At 46.6% G+C, this 15,000-nt stretch overlaps 1 protein-coding gene across 1 annotated transcript in view; it reads right to left on the reverse strand.

Moving 5' to 3' along the window:
- LOC123754934 (ATP-dependent DNA helicase DDX11-like) overlaps positions 1 to 15,000 on the reverse strand; it is a 491,323-nt gene that overhangs the window by 68,838 nt on the left and 407,485 nt on the right. The window contains exon 5 of the mRNA XM_069305392.1: positions 2,813 to 2,863. Coding sequence (XP_069161493.1) covers positions 2,813 to 2,863 — 51 coding nt within the window. The remainder of the gene's footprint in view (positions 1 to 2,812; positions 2,864 to 15,000) is intronic.

The raw sequence follows: 15,000 nt of genomic DNA on the forward strand, positions 1-15,000 counted from the left end.
TACCTGTGGCAGGTGGCTACAGGTGACGGGTCTCCCAATCCTGAGCACTCCAGGTGCAAACTCTGTGAGCAGGAACAACGGCATGATCTCCCGCACTACATCACTGAATGCCCAGTTATTAGACCTTTCAGACCAGTTGGCATGAGGTACCTGGAGCTTTGCAATTACTTTATTCACTCTCGTATTCTTGAAGATATCCTCACAGTATACCCAAAATTTGCCAGTGCAGGCTATTAAACACATGGCTCTGTATGACTAACCATCCTGCGAGATGGGGACTTGTATTACCACTGCTACCTTATTCAATCTTGTGTTGTTGATATCCTCAAAATGCATCCGGAGTCTGCAAGTGCAGACCGCTTATCACATGCCTCTGTATGACTAACCATCCTGTGTGATGGGGATTTTTTAGCATCACCTAGTTAGCTTTTTTTTTGACACACTGTACTCCACTTCATATAGTCTAGGGTAGCTGCACTAATGCAGATGTACCTAATATCTTAATAATAAAAAAAAAATAGAAATATGTTAGGAATAATATTCTGTGATTCAAAGTCTGCTCTTCAAGCAATCGAAAACTTCTCTTGGAAGATCGACAGCAAGAACCTCATACTCCCAATTATAAATGACCTAATTGATGCACAGAGTAAAGGGTCTCGAATCTCCTTTGTATGGATACCTTCACACATAAATATAACCCATCATAATGAGACAGACATTGCAGCCAAATTAGCGTGTAACAAGTTTGATGTTGAATTAGATCTAGGTATTCCCCATCTCTGCTGTCAAAACTGTATTGGTCCAAACACTCAGATCTGATAGGAAAGAACTTACTGACTCCCAACGACCTGAAAGTACTAGTATAAAACGCTATGATTTGTTCAGATCTGAAACCTACATCTATGGACAGCACAAAACGTCCACTAGACTGTGCGACACAGTGGTTGCAAGGATCAGGTTGGGTTACCGTTACCTGTGACAGGTGGCTACAGTTACCTGTGGCAGGTGGCTACCATTACCTGTGGCAGGTGGCTACCGTTACCTGTGGCAGGTGGCTACCGTTACCTGTTTTCCGTGATTATTCTGTATATATATATATATATATATATATATATATATATATATATATATATATATATATATATATATATATATATATATATATATACATATATATAATGTGTGTGTATTCACCTAGTTGTGCTTGCGGGGGTTGAGCTCTGCTCTTTCGGCCCGCCTCTCAACTGTCAATCAACTTTAAATAACTTAATCCCCCCCCCCACACACACACACCTAGGAAGCAGCCCGTAACAGCTGTCTAACTCCCAGGTACTTAATTACTGCTAGGTAACAGGGGCATCAGGTGGAAAGAAACTCTGCAAATGTTTCCGCCGGCGGCCGGGATTGAACCCGGACCCTGGGATTACGAGTACCAAGCGCTGTCCATTCAGCCACGGCCCCCGTGTGTGTGTGAGAGAGAGAAAGTGTAAGTGTTTGTGTGTGTGTGTGTGTGTGTGTGTGTGTGTGTGTGTGTGTGTGTGTGTGTGTGTGTGTGTGTGTGTGTGTGTGTGGTTGCGTGCGCTGCACCTAATAGACCAAGTTGCCTAGCAAGCCGAATTTTCCTGAAATATTATGTTTCACAATTTTTTTCTTATAGACTAATTAAACTTTCCACAATATTATATTTTATTTGTTTCTAATCAGAGTTAAAACTTACAAAATTGATTAAACCTAACCTAACTTAACCTAACAACTTAACTTAACCTAACTTAACCTAACAACTAAGTCACAAATTCATGTTCTTAATATAATAATATTAACTGGAAAAAAATCCGCAAAGAAATATTTGAAAATTAAAAAACTCCCACTGCTAGTTAGGCAAACCGGGCCTTGCATACTAGGCCAAGTAGCCTTGAGCTTTCTCAGAGAGTTGGGTTCCAGGCGCGCTAAGACCTCAGGAGACTCAAGGGCAGCCGCCAGGTTCCCTACTTCAGCGCCTCAGTGTGGCGATCCAGAGAGGGAACGCCTCCAGCGTCCTCGGTTCCAGTCAGGGAGCGAAGGAGCTCCATGGAAAGGAACTAAGTGAGAAAAAAGCGCCAAGCCATTACGACTATATAGCACTTGGAAGGGGTCAGGATAAGGGTTTAGGATGGGACGGGGGGAAGGAATGGTGCCCCAACCACTTGGACGGTCGGGGATTGAACGCCGACCTGCATGAAGCGAGACCGTCGCTCTACCGTCCACCCCAAGTGAGCTCCAAGAGATACAGAACTTTTAACCACTAATTGCGCTCACCATGAGGCCTGATAGCTGAGTGGACAACGCTTGGGATTCGTAGTACTAAGATTCCGGGTTCGATCCCCGGTAGAGGCGGAAAAAAATAGGTAGAGTTTCTTTCACCCTGCGTCACCTGTTCACCTAGCAGTAAATAGGTACCTGGGAGTTAAGACAGCTGCTACGGGCTGCTTCCTGGAGATGTGTAACAAAAAGGAGGCCTGGTCGAGGACCGGGCCGCGGGGACGCTCAGCCCCGATATCATCTCAAGATAACCCTCAAGATAACCAGTGTACAACTTACAACATTTAAATATCTAATAATGCAAAACCAAACACAGAAAATGGGAAGCGGAAGGACAAAAGAACATGGACAATGCATTGAAGGGGGGACCCAAAAATTCCTTCTAATGCGTTTCACATGTTTTTCTTCAAGGCTTTGGGTCCCCTTTTTCCAGCCAGAGGGGGCGCCTCCCCCCCCTCCTTATATACTTTAAAAATATATATAATATGAACGAGCAAAATCCTGTAACACTTACCGGGATCAGTAATGCCCTGATCAATCAGACTGTTGTACCGCTGGGCCTTCTCTGGAAAGCAAGAGAGAGAAGCAATATTAGTGGATGGGCGAGATCTGATGATAATGTGGGCGTGATATATCTGAGGGCAATAATGGGTGTGTGGGCGTGATATATCTGAGGGCAATAATGGGTGTGGGCGTGATATATCTGAGGGCAATAATGGCTGTAGGCGTGATATATCTGAGGGCAATAATGGGTGTGGGCGTGATATATCTGAGGGCAATAATGGGTGTGGGCGTGATATATCTGAGGACAATAATGGGTGTGGGCGTGATATATCTGAGGGCAATAATGGCTGTAGGCGTGATATATCTGAGGGCAATAATGGGTGTGGGCGTGATATATCTGAGGGCAATAATGGGTGTGGGCGTGATATATCTGAGGACAATAATGGGTGTGGGCGTGATATATCTGAGGGCAATAATGGCTGTAGGCGTGATATATCTGAGGGCAATAATGGGTGTGGGCGTGATATATCTGAGGGCAATAATGGGTGTGGGCGTGATATATCTGAGGACAATAATGGGTGTGGGCGTGATATATCTGAGGGCAATAATGGCTGTAGGCGTGATATATCTGAGGGTAATAATCGGTGTGGGCGTGATATATCTGAGGAACAATAATGGGTGTGGGCGTGATATATCTGAGGAACAAAAATGGGTGTGGGCGTGATATATCTGAGGGCAATAATGGGTGTGGGCGTGATATATCTGAGGGCAATAATGGGTGTGGGCGTGATATATCTGAGGGCAACAGTGGGTGTGTGGGCGTGATATATCTGAGGGCAACAATGGGTGTGGGCGTGATATATCTGAGGGCAATAATGGCTGTAGGCGTGATATATCTGAGGAACAATAATGGGTGTGGGCGTGATATATCTGAGGAACAAAAATGGGTGTGGGCGTGATATATCTGAGGGCAATAATGGGTGTGGGCGTGATATATCTGAGGGCAATAATGGGTGTGGGCGTGATATATCTGAGGATCAATAATGGGTGTGGGCGTGATATATCTGAGGGGCAATAATGGGTGTGGGCGTGATATATCTGATGGCAATAATGGGTGTGGGCGTGATATATCTGAGGGCAATAATGGGTGTGGGCGTGATATATCTGAGGATCAATAATAGGTGTGGGCGTGATATATCTGAGGGCAACAATGGGTGTGGGCGTGATATATCTGAGGAACAATAATGGGTGTGGGCGTGATATATCTGAGAAACAAAAATGGGTGTGGGCGTGATATATCTGAGGGCAACAATGGGTGTGTGGGCGTGATATATCTGCGGGCAACAATGGGTGTGGGCGTGATATATCTGAGGGCAATAATGGGTGTGGGCGTGATATATCTGAGGGCAATAATGGGTGTGGGCGTGATATATCTGAGGGCAATAATGGGTGTGGGCGTGATATATCTGAGGACAATAATGGGTGTGGGCGTGATATATCTGAGGAACAATAATGGGTGTGTGGGCGTGATATATCTGAGGGCAATAATGGGTGTGGGCGTGATATATCTGAGGAACAATAATGGGTGTGGGCGTGATATATTGTAACACTGTAAAAGTGTTTGGGTTAGTTTAATACATACATAGAGTACATGAGTCACAGACAAGGATCTGAGAGGCGCCAGTTGTCTGCCTGAGATCTCACACCTCAAAGCGTTAATGACCTCAAGTGACCTGAGGTCAGATCATGAGAATTTCACCTTGCTTCCGCTAAGCTTATAATTGTAGTCTGGTAGCCTTCAAACATGCCGACGTTTAAGGAGTGGCTTGGTAGTGCCGGAGGCTATCTACTTGTGGGCGGAGTTAGCTACTAGGTTCCCCAATATAAACTCGGAGAGCTATCCAGCATAGGGATTGAACAGACAGAACGGGAGTCAGCAGAAGCAGAGAAGACAGCCCTACCAGGGAGGCTGTCGGCCGGCAGGGGCGAGACAGTCTCTGTCAAGCTACAGACCCCCCCCCCCCCCCCTCTCTATTCAACTTAGACTCAGTACTCGGTGAGTGAACATTAAGGTGACTTGGTCGTGTTTACATATGTTGTGTGATGATCAGGGGCAGTCAAGTTGTAGGGTTCTCGAATTCTTGGATGATGACTCACTTTGCATATTAAACTGGAACATTTTAATTGAATTGCTAAATTATGATACTTCATGTGAAATATAATTATGAATTTATTATTTAAATTGTGTTTAACTTTGCTCCCTAGAGCTTTGAGTTGAGGATTTGAGAAAGCCTCTGTGGTTACTGGGTTCATGATATAAATGAGTACATGTTTGGAGTTGATACATGGTACAGAGGGAACATACTAATAATGAACTCATGATAACATCCTTTGAGAATTTTGTGATACAGGCAAGTTCCATTCCTTGTCTTGTATGTAATGATCATGAATGGATGGTGGCAGCATTTCGTCCTATCTACTCTTCTACTTCTACTATCTACTCTTCTACTTCTACCTATCTACACCTCTCCCTCCACCCTTCTCTAAACTTTCACTTTCAACTAATGACCCTTCTCGCTCCTCCCACCTCTCTGCCTCTCACCCCAAACCCTCACTAATTACTTCACTATTCATTTCTTTCCTTTCGTTTTCACTTATACGTTTGTGGCAATGATTATGTATTCTAGAGTTCTCTCTAGAGTTTCGGGTAGTTGATCAAGTAACGGCACCTTGTAGTCTTGACACCTAGGTAGTCAAATACCTAGGTTACAAGGTGTTGAACGAGAGAGGCTGCCTTAGGAACTCTGGGAGTGCTCTAGAATAGTTAGCTAACTGGGGACGGGATAACGGACTAGAGAGAGCTGTTTCCCCCGGCCTCGTTAGTTAACTGGGGGGGTGGAATAATGGACAAGATAGAGCTATTTCCCCCACCCCCCGTTACAATGATGGCAGCGGTGTTGAACAATGTTTAAGGTATTGGTGTTCTTTTAACATTGTTCAGTCCCACGTGTCTTTTTGCCGCTCAGGCGCTATCAGGGAGATCTTGACAGGTGTTTAATATTCGCGAGTTAGCGAACTTTTTTCAGGTTAGGAGATAGTGATTCTCTGGTGTTGTGTTTAGTGATTTTGTGAGTTTTGTGTAGTTCAGGGAATGTTCTCCAGAACTTGCGTGTGTAGTGATTTATGTTAGTAATAAGATTTGGCGATTTGGGAACTTAGCGGTGTTGGTAGTGCAGGTCAGCTGAGTGTGACAGGTGACCTCGCATGTCCCACGGGGACACCCAGCCACCGCTGGTCTCCAGGTCAGTGGGGAGTGGCAGGTGTAGTTCTTAAGTAGTTTAAGTGTGGTTCTGCTCAGATTATTGCGATCGACTGTTTTACTCCATTTGAACGCAATAACCCGAGGTGTACTGGTATTGTACAGCATGCTAGTGTGGACTAGTGTGTCAGTAGACTTCACGTTGGGGACGCTCGACGTTAGATAGTCTGGTCACAGGGGTGACAACAGTTTGGGAGTTGTTTACCGGCGGAGAAGCTAGGGAAACACTCTGGGTCACGTAGGTGGCTGTAGGTTAAGGGTGGGAGTAATGGTTAATTATGTACTTAAGATTAGGAACGGTACAGTTAAGTTTAGGCTAGTGTTTTGTCTATTAGTGTTGATTTTTTTTTGTGACAAGTTAAAAGTAGTGATGACCTTATTCTCTCTTCTCTAACTTTACTCTGTTACTGTTTTATGTTCCACCAAGTCAATATCATTCAGAGTTAATTGAATTATTAAAAATTGAAGTGTAGTTGTTGCCAGGAGGAGAGCGGTATGATAGGACTGTGTAACCCTATACAAACGACAGGGTCACACAAACATCTTGGGAGCACGATATTGTCGCCTTTCTGTTCATCCACAGGTGGGAGCCAGAAGAGAGGAGAGACGCACATACAAAAGAGGGAGACGGCTGCTATGTACCACACTCAGGGGCGTTTATCACCACCACCACGACCAGCCCACTACCTGGAGGTCATGGCTCCACCACCACCACCACCCCAGGGGACCCCAAGATGCAGCCCTCTCGGTCGGTCAACATTGGTCTACCCAGTGGACCCCAGGTCGTTCTGCAGACGACCCCAGACGACCCAGTAATGATGGAAGAGGAGCAACAACGACTCCAGTCTGTCCCACCAACATCGGTCTACCCAGGATGGACCCCAGGACGGACAGACCCCCAATGGACCCCAGGTCGCTTGTCAAAGACCCATGGGAGGAGGAAGAGAGAAGAAAGAAGAGAGAAGAGAGAAGAAAGAAGAGAGAAGAAAGAAGAGAGAAGAAAGAAGAAGATAAGCCAAGCTGAGACACGATACCTAGTGTCCCTTGCTGGTGTCAGCATTATTGCATGGAGCGTAATTGCAAGACAGGATCGTTTGCCTTGACTGGCCGCCCCTCCTACAAGCATGTTGCTCTGTTGAGTGATCCTTCCTGTGTCATGCGGACTTGATGTGGCTGTCAGAAGTAGCTCTCTGAAGGAGGCGTGCTGGAGCAACAGGGAGGAAGAAGAGTAGGATGGGATTTCTACTGTTGGCAACTATATGAAGGTCTCGAAACTTGTAGTCCCTATAGCTGTGAAGAACCCCAATATACGTCTCTCATGGTGACTGACGTAGGGCCAATTACAGATCAGCTGGGACAACCGAATTCCACGGTCCTGTGCTCAGTTCAAGTAGTAACGGCTTTCGGGTTGACCAAGTGTTGTTGTGCGTTAACGACGGAGAAGCGACGGAGGCAGTTGTGTTGAAGAAATGTGGTACAGGATTATCTACAAGACCAAGCAGTGACGTCGCCCAGCCAGAGACAATGGACGTCTGTCTACATATTTCATTTTTTAGAGTAGGATGATGTATATTTGTTTAGCTAGGATGTATTTTTTTTTTCCTTAATAAAGTTGTCGCACACAGCTAGCTTGCTTTAGCAGTGTTGCAAAAACTTTATTTCGGGGAGAAGGGGAGATGTAACACTGTAAAAGTGTTTGGGTTAGTTTAATACATACATAGAGTACATGAGTCACAGACAAGGATCTGAGAGGCGCCAGTTGTCTGCCTGAGATCTCACACCTCAAAGCGTTAATGACCTCAAGTGACCTGAGGTCAGATCATGAGAATTTCACCTTGCTTCCGCTAAGCTTATAATTGTAGTCTGGTAGCCTTCAAACATGCCGACGTTTAAGGAGTGGCTTGGTAGTGCCGGAGGCTATCTACTTGTGGGCGGAGTTAGCTACTAGGTTCCCCAATATAAACTCGGAGAGCTATCCAGCATAGGGATTGAACAGACAGAACGGGAGTCAGCAGAAGCAGAGAAGACAGCCCTACCAGGGAGGCTGTCGGCCGGCAGGGGCGAGACAGTCTCTGTCAAGCTACAGACCCCCCCCCCCCCCTCTCTATTCAACTTAGACTCAGTACTCGGTGAGTGAACATTAAGGTGACTTGGTCGTGTTTACATATGTTGTGTGATGATCAGGGGCAGTCAAGTTGTAGGGTTCTCGAATTCTTGGATGATGACTCACTTTGCATATTAAACTGGAACATTTTAATTGAATTGCTAAATTATGATACTTCATGTGAAATATAATTATGAATTTATTATTTAAATTGTGTTTAACTTTGCTCCCTAGAGCTTTGAGTTGAGGATTTGAGAAAGCCTCTGTGGTTACTGGGTTCATGATATAAATGAGTACATGTTTGGAGTTGATACATGGTACAGAGGGAACATACTAATAATGAACTCATGATAACATCCTTTGAGAATTTTGTGATACAGGCAAGTTCCATTCCTTGTCTTGTATGTAATGATCATGAATGGATGGTGGCAGCATTTCGTCTTCTACTATCTACTCTTCTACTTCTACTATCTACTCTTCTACTTCTACCTATCTACACCTCTCCCTCCACCCTTCTCTAAACTTTCACTTTCAACTAATGACCCTTCTCGCTCCTCCCACCTCTCTGCCTCTCACCCCAAACCCTCACTAATTACTTCACTATTCATTTCTTTCCTTTCGTTTTCACTTATACGTTTGTGGCAATGATTATGTATTCTAGAGTTCTCTCTAGAGTTTCGGGTAGTTGATCAAGTAACGGCACCTTGTAGTCTTGACACCTAGGTAGTCAAATACCTAGGTTACAAGGTGTTGAACGAGAGAGGCTGCCTTAGGAACTCTGGGAGTGCTCTAGAATAGTTAGCTAACTGGGGACGGGATAACGGACTAGAGAGAGCTGTTTCCCCCGGCCTCGTTAGTTAACTGGGGGGGTGGAATAATGGACAAGATAGAGCTATTTCCTCCACCCCCCGTTACAATATCTGAGGAACAATAATGGGTGTGGGCGTGATATATCTGAGGGCAATAATGGGTGTGGGCGTGATATATCTGAGGGCAATAATGGGCGTGGGCGTGATATATCTGAGGGCAATAATGGGTGTGGGCGTGATATATCTGAGGGCAATAATGGGTGTGGGCGTGATATATCTGAGGGCAATAATGGGTGTGGGCGTGATATATCTGAGGACAATAATGGGTGTGGGCGTGATATATCTGAGGAACAATAATGGGTGTGTGGGCGTGATATATCTGAGGGCAATAATGGGTGTGGGCGTGATATATCTGAGGAACAATAATGGGTGTGGGCGTGATATATCTGAGGAACAATAATGGGTGTGGGCGTGATATATCTGAGGGCAATAATGGGTGTGGGCGTGATATATCTGAGGGCAATAATGGGCGTGGGCGTGATATATCTGAGGGCAATAATGGGTGTGGGCGTGATATATCTGAGGAACAATAATGGGTGTGGGCGTGATATATCTGAGGACAATAATGGGTGTGGGCGTGATATATCTGAGGAACAATAATGGGTGTGGGCGTGATATATCTAAGGAACAATAATGGGTGTGGGCGTGATATATCTAAGGAACAATAATGGGTGTGGGCGTGATATATCTAATGAATAATACCAAATAAATATTAGCATATAACACACTTAGGGCAGTCTGCTTATATCACAAAAATGTACTAAAAAGTACTTTTTCTTAACTCACAAAGTGCTACAATGAACTCATTAAACTACCGTGAGAGCACCAAGGATCATTCCTCCTATGTACAGTCCCAGCTCCTTGAAGGAAGATTGACATAAATGGCCAATTCAAATAATGTGGTAATTAAGGAGGGTAATTGGATTAGAAGATAGTAAATGATGTGAAGGATAATGACCCTGTTGGCATACTGTTGCATTTTCATGAAGTGGTGTTTAGGTAAGCTCTCAATGATGCCGTTTACAGCGAAATCATCAACAAGCTATTAAAATGCCATTCATATTTAAGGTTGATGAAAGACTTAGGAAGCAGCACCGCTAAGTAAGCGGTCTCCACCACCCCTACCACCACCACTCCTACCACCACCACTACCACCCCTACCACCACCACTACCACCCCTACCACCACCACTACCACCCCTACAACCACCACCAAACTGTCAGAACTGATCACTACTCTACCATTAAATATCAGACATATCCCGCACTGCAGCAGACATCAGCAAGCAGAGTGTGTGTGTGTGTGTGTGTGTGTGTGTGTGTGTGTGTGTGTGTGTGTGTGTGTGTGTGTGTGTGTGTGTGTGTGTGTGGACGGAACCTTAAAGCACTGATAGAATAGTGATACACTACTCCACTATGCAGCCAGCCTCTTATACCCTGCAGAGGACCCACCACTTCTCATGGCAAATGCATGTAGTGTGTGTGTGTAATGTTGCGGCTCTTGACCGCTAGAGGGCTCTACACGGGAACTAAGACAAGCCAGAAATAATGAAGAAGTCTCTGGCTTTACCTTCGACGGTAGTAATGAGGGAAGGGGTAGGTAAATTGCCCCATTAATGTCCAAGTGGTGGTTGGGGGAGGGAAGAGGTGGGGGGAGTGCGTGTGGGTGTGCGTGTGTGCGTGTGGGTGTGTGCGTGTGTGTGTGTGTGTGTGTGTGTGTGTGTGTGTGTGTGTGTGTGTGTGTGTGTGTGTGTGTGTGTGTGTGTGTGTGTGTGTGTGTGGAGGGTGCGGCCACACGCAGTTACTGACACTCAAGGAATGATCTCCATTGATTTGAGATGAAGCAACAGGTGAGGCAAGAGTTGAAGCAACAGGTGAAGCAAGGGTTGAAGCAGCAGGTGAGGCAAGAGTTGAAGCAACAGGTGAAGCAAGGGTTGAAGCAGCAGGTGAGGCAAGAGTTGAAGCAACAGGTGAAGCAAGGGTTGAAGCAGCAGGTGAGGCAAGAGTTGAAGCAACAGGTGAAGCAAGGGTTGAAGCAGCAGGTGAGGCAAGAGTTGAAGCAACAGGTGAAGCAAGGGTTGAAGCAGCAGGTGAGGCAAGAGGGTGTAGTTGATCATGTTGCAAGATGCAAGACATATTTAAACGTTGCATGTGCAACACGAGAACCTGTTGCTCATTTGCATTATATTCGACTTTCTTGTCTGCTTATTTTGTTATGTGTGAAGGGAACACGTGGAAGAACGTATATGTGCTACTTCCCCCCCCCCCGCCCCCCCATTTCCCAGTGTGTGTGTGTGTGTGTGTGTGTGTGTGTGTGTGTGTGTGTCCCATTTGCAACAATGCTATTTGCAACTTCCTTCCATGAACTCTTGGGTGCGTTGCCCTTCACTCGACGCCTCCCCCTCCTCCTCGCCCCATCTTCCCAGCTGGCGTGTAACGAGTGCCAGCCTGGTGCCTCCTCTAACTGCCATTCGGACCGGAGTGCCGGAGGAGTGCCAGACCAACCGGGCTGTGGTGGGTATGTGGGCCTGCGGGCCGCTCCAAGCAACAGCCTGGTGGACCAAACTCTCACAAGTCAACCATGTATCAACCAGGTATCATTCCCACCTGGATCACTCTTAACAAACTCCTTGCAAGACTTCTCTAACGGGTAACTGTGCACTTAAAAGCTAAACTGTGCACTTCTAAGAATAACTGTGCACTTCTAAGAATAACTGTGCACTTCTAAGAATAACTGTGCACTTCTAAGAATAACTGTGCAACAGAGCATAAGTATGCACCCTAGAAACTTAATTGTCAACCTGAGAAGCTTAGCTGTGTATTGCAATGCACAACTATTGCAACACGTGATATCTAACCACGTGTGGTTAGGTGGTTGTGATATCTAACTGCTCACCTGAGCGGTGGTTGTGATATCGAACTGCTCACCTGAGCGGCGGTTGTGATATCTAACTGCTCACCTGTGCAGTGGTTGTGATATCTAACTGCTCACTTGTGCAGTGGTTGTGATATCTAACGGTTATATTTTCATTGTAATACACCTTGAGGTTATCTTCAGATGATTTCTGGGCTTAACGTCCCCGCGGCCCGGTCCTCGACCAGGCCTCCTTTTTGTTACTCACCCCCAGGAAGCAGCTCGTAGCAGCTGTCTACCTTCAAGGTACCTATTTACTGCTAGGTGAACAAGCGCATCAGGGTGCAAGAAACTCTGCCCATTTGTTTCCGCCTCCACCGGGGATCGAACCCGGAACCTCAGGACTACGAATCCCGAACGCTGGCCACTCAGCCGTCAGGGCCACTGACATGCCCAAGACTCTTGTGTATATCTGTTGGGGTATACAGCTTTATGTATACTTGTATACTCTCAGATGTCTACCTTATACGAGCTCAGATATACACAACAGATAACTACATATACACAGCTCATGATTGCTTATACACAACAGATAACTACATATACACAACAGATAACTACATATACACACCAGATGACTACATATACACACCAGATGACTACATATACACACCAGATGACTACATATACACACCAGATGACTACATATACACACCAGATGACTACATATACACACCAGATGACTACATATACACACCAGATGACTACATATACACACCAGATGACTACATATACACACCAGATGACTACATATACACACCAGATGACTACATATACACAACAGATGACTACATATACACACCAGATGACTACATATACACACCAGATGACTACATATACACACCAGATGACTACATATACACACCAGATGACTACATATACACACCAGATGACTACATATACACAACAGATGACTACATATACACACCAGATGACTACATATACACAACAGATAACTACATATACACACCAGATGACTACATATACACACAAGATGACTACATATACACACCAGATGACTACATATACAACACGACAACATGCTAACTCCTTGTTCGGCCTCGTTTGGCTAAGGCCACGGCAACGATTAGGCAAACGGCTTGTTGACTCACTTGCGCGAGATATTCCTGCAAATCAAAGTGAGGAGATATAAAAAAAAAGTATATGCAAACAAGGTTGTTTATACCGCGCCTCGCCACGAGATCAAGACCACTAACAACAAACAGCATCGAAGCGCAAATGGGAGCACAAGAACTCGATATATATCCACTATAAAAGGAGAGGAAAAAAAAAAACATTTTTCTCAAACACAAGCTGTCTCTTCCCTCCAGAAGCCAAACAGGTTTCGTTATAAGCTTCCCGGAGCCGCGCAAATAAACAAATACACAAATCAAAGCTCCAAACTCCCCCCCCCCCTCCCTACCCCCCCCCCCTCTCAAAAAAAGTCTCATGGTCGCCCTTATAGACAAAAAAGCTGATATATCCCGAGTGAGCAAAGACCGAGAGCGGAGTTAAAATATTCACGTCTCATTAGCACGACCAGGATTTTTTCTCCGCCTCCGCCCCCAAGAGCAATGGAGGAATGACAGCCCTCGGAAAATATGTCGAGATGATGCCGTCACTGTGAGGGGAGGGAGGGAGGGGGTGAGGGAGGGTGAGGGAGGGAGAGAGGGAGGGGGTGAGGGAGGGTGAGGGAGGGAGAGGGGGAGGGAGAGAGGGAGGGTGAGGGAGGGAGAGAGGGAGGGAGAGAGGGAGGGTGAGGGAGGGAGAGAGGGAGGGAGAGAGGGAGGGTGAGGGAGGGAGAGAGGGAGGGAGAGAGGGAGGGAGAGAGGGAGGGAGAGAGGGAGCGAGGGAGGGAGAGGGAGGGTGAGGGAGGGAGGGAGGGAGGGAGGGGGTGAGGGAGGGTGAGGGAGGGAGGGAGGGAGGGAGGGAGGGAGGGGGTGAGGGAGGGAGGGAGGGGGTGAGGGAGGGAGAGAGGAACCAGAAAAAGGGAGGAAGATGGGGAATTGGCGATAAGTGTGTGGAAGAGAAAGAGGCAAGATAGGGGCAAGAGAATGGGAAGGAAGGGAGGGAGGGAGGAGGCTAATGAGTTAGATACAAAGTCGACTTGGGTGACGAAAACGATTTGGCAACAAAATGCAACGGGTAGGACGCTGCCTCACGTCCACCAATGATGGCGGTTATCTTGAGGTTATCTTGAGATGATTTCGGGGCCTAGTGTCCCCGCGACCCGGTCCTCGACCATGCCTCCACCCCCAGGAAGCAGCCCGTGACAGCTGACTAAAACCAGGTACCTATTTTACTGCTAGGTAACAGGGCCATAGGGTGAAAGAAACTCAGGCCATTGTTTCTCGCCGGCGCCTGGGATCGAACCCAGGACCACAGGATCACAAGTCCAGTGTGCTGTCCGCTCGGCCGACCGGCTCCCTACGGCGCACCAAGGCACACTCCAGCACCAATCCCTGCGCTTGGCGAGCGATTCGCCCCAGGGTTCGTATCCTGTCCGAGGATAGACTAGGCGCCAATCCTTCCCTTCCCTCTACGCCTCTGTTCACCCAGCAGTAATTGAGTAATTGGTTATTAACCAATTGGCGTGTTCCAGGGGACACTAGTGGGTAAGGACAAGGAAAGCCGGTCGGCCGAGTGGACAGCACGCTGGGCGCGTGATCCTCTGGTCCCGGGTTCGATCCCGGGCGCCGGCGAGAAACAATGGGCAGAGTTTCTTTCACCTTGATGCCCCTGTTACTTAGCAGTAAATAGGTACCTGGGATTTAATCAGCTGTCACGGGCTGCTTCCTGGGGGTGGAGGACTGGTCGAGGACCGGGCCGCGGGGACACTAAGCCCCGAAATCATCTCAAGATAACCTCAAGAAGAAGATAACCTCTTAACCTGCTAACAAGGAATCAAATACACGATGAAGGGAAACTACCTCGCTCTAACGACTAGAGAAAAAGAGCTGAGGTGGATATTACACCAAACCTGAGTCATTACA

The sequence above is a fragment of the Procambarus clarkii genome, chromosome 55 (assembly GCF_040958095.1).
Source record: "Procambarus clarkii isolate CNS0578487 chromosome 55, FALCON_Pclarkii_2.0, whole genome shotgun sequence".
NCBI lineage: Eukaryota > Metazoa > Arthropoda > Malacostraca > Decapoda > Cambaridae > Procambarus > Procambarus clarkii.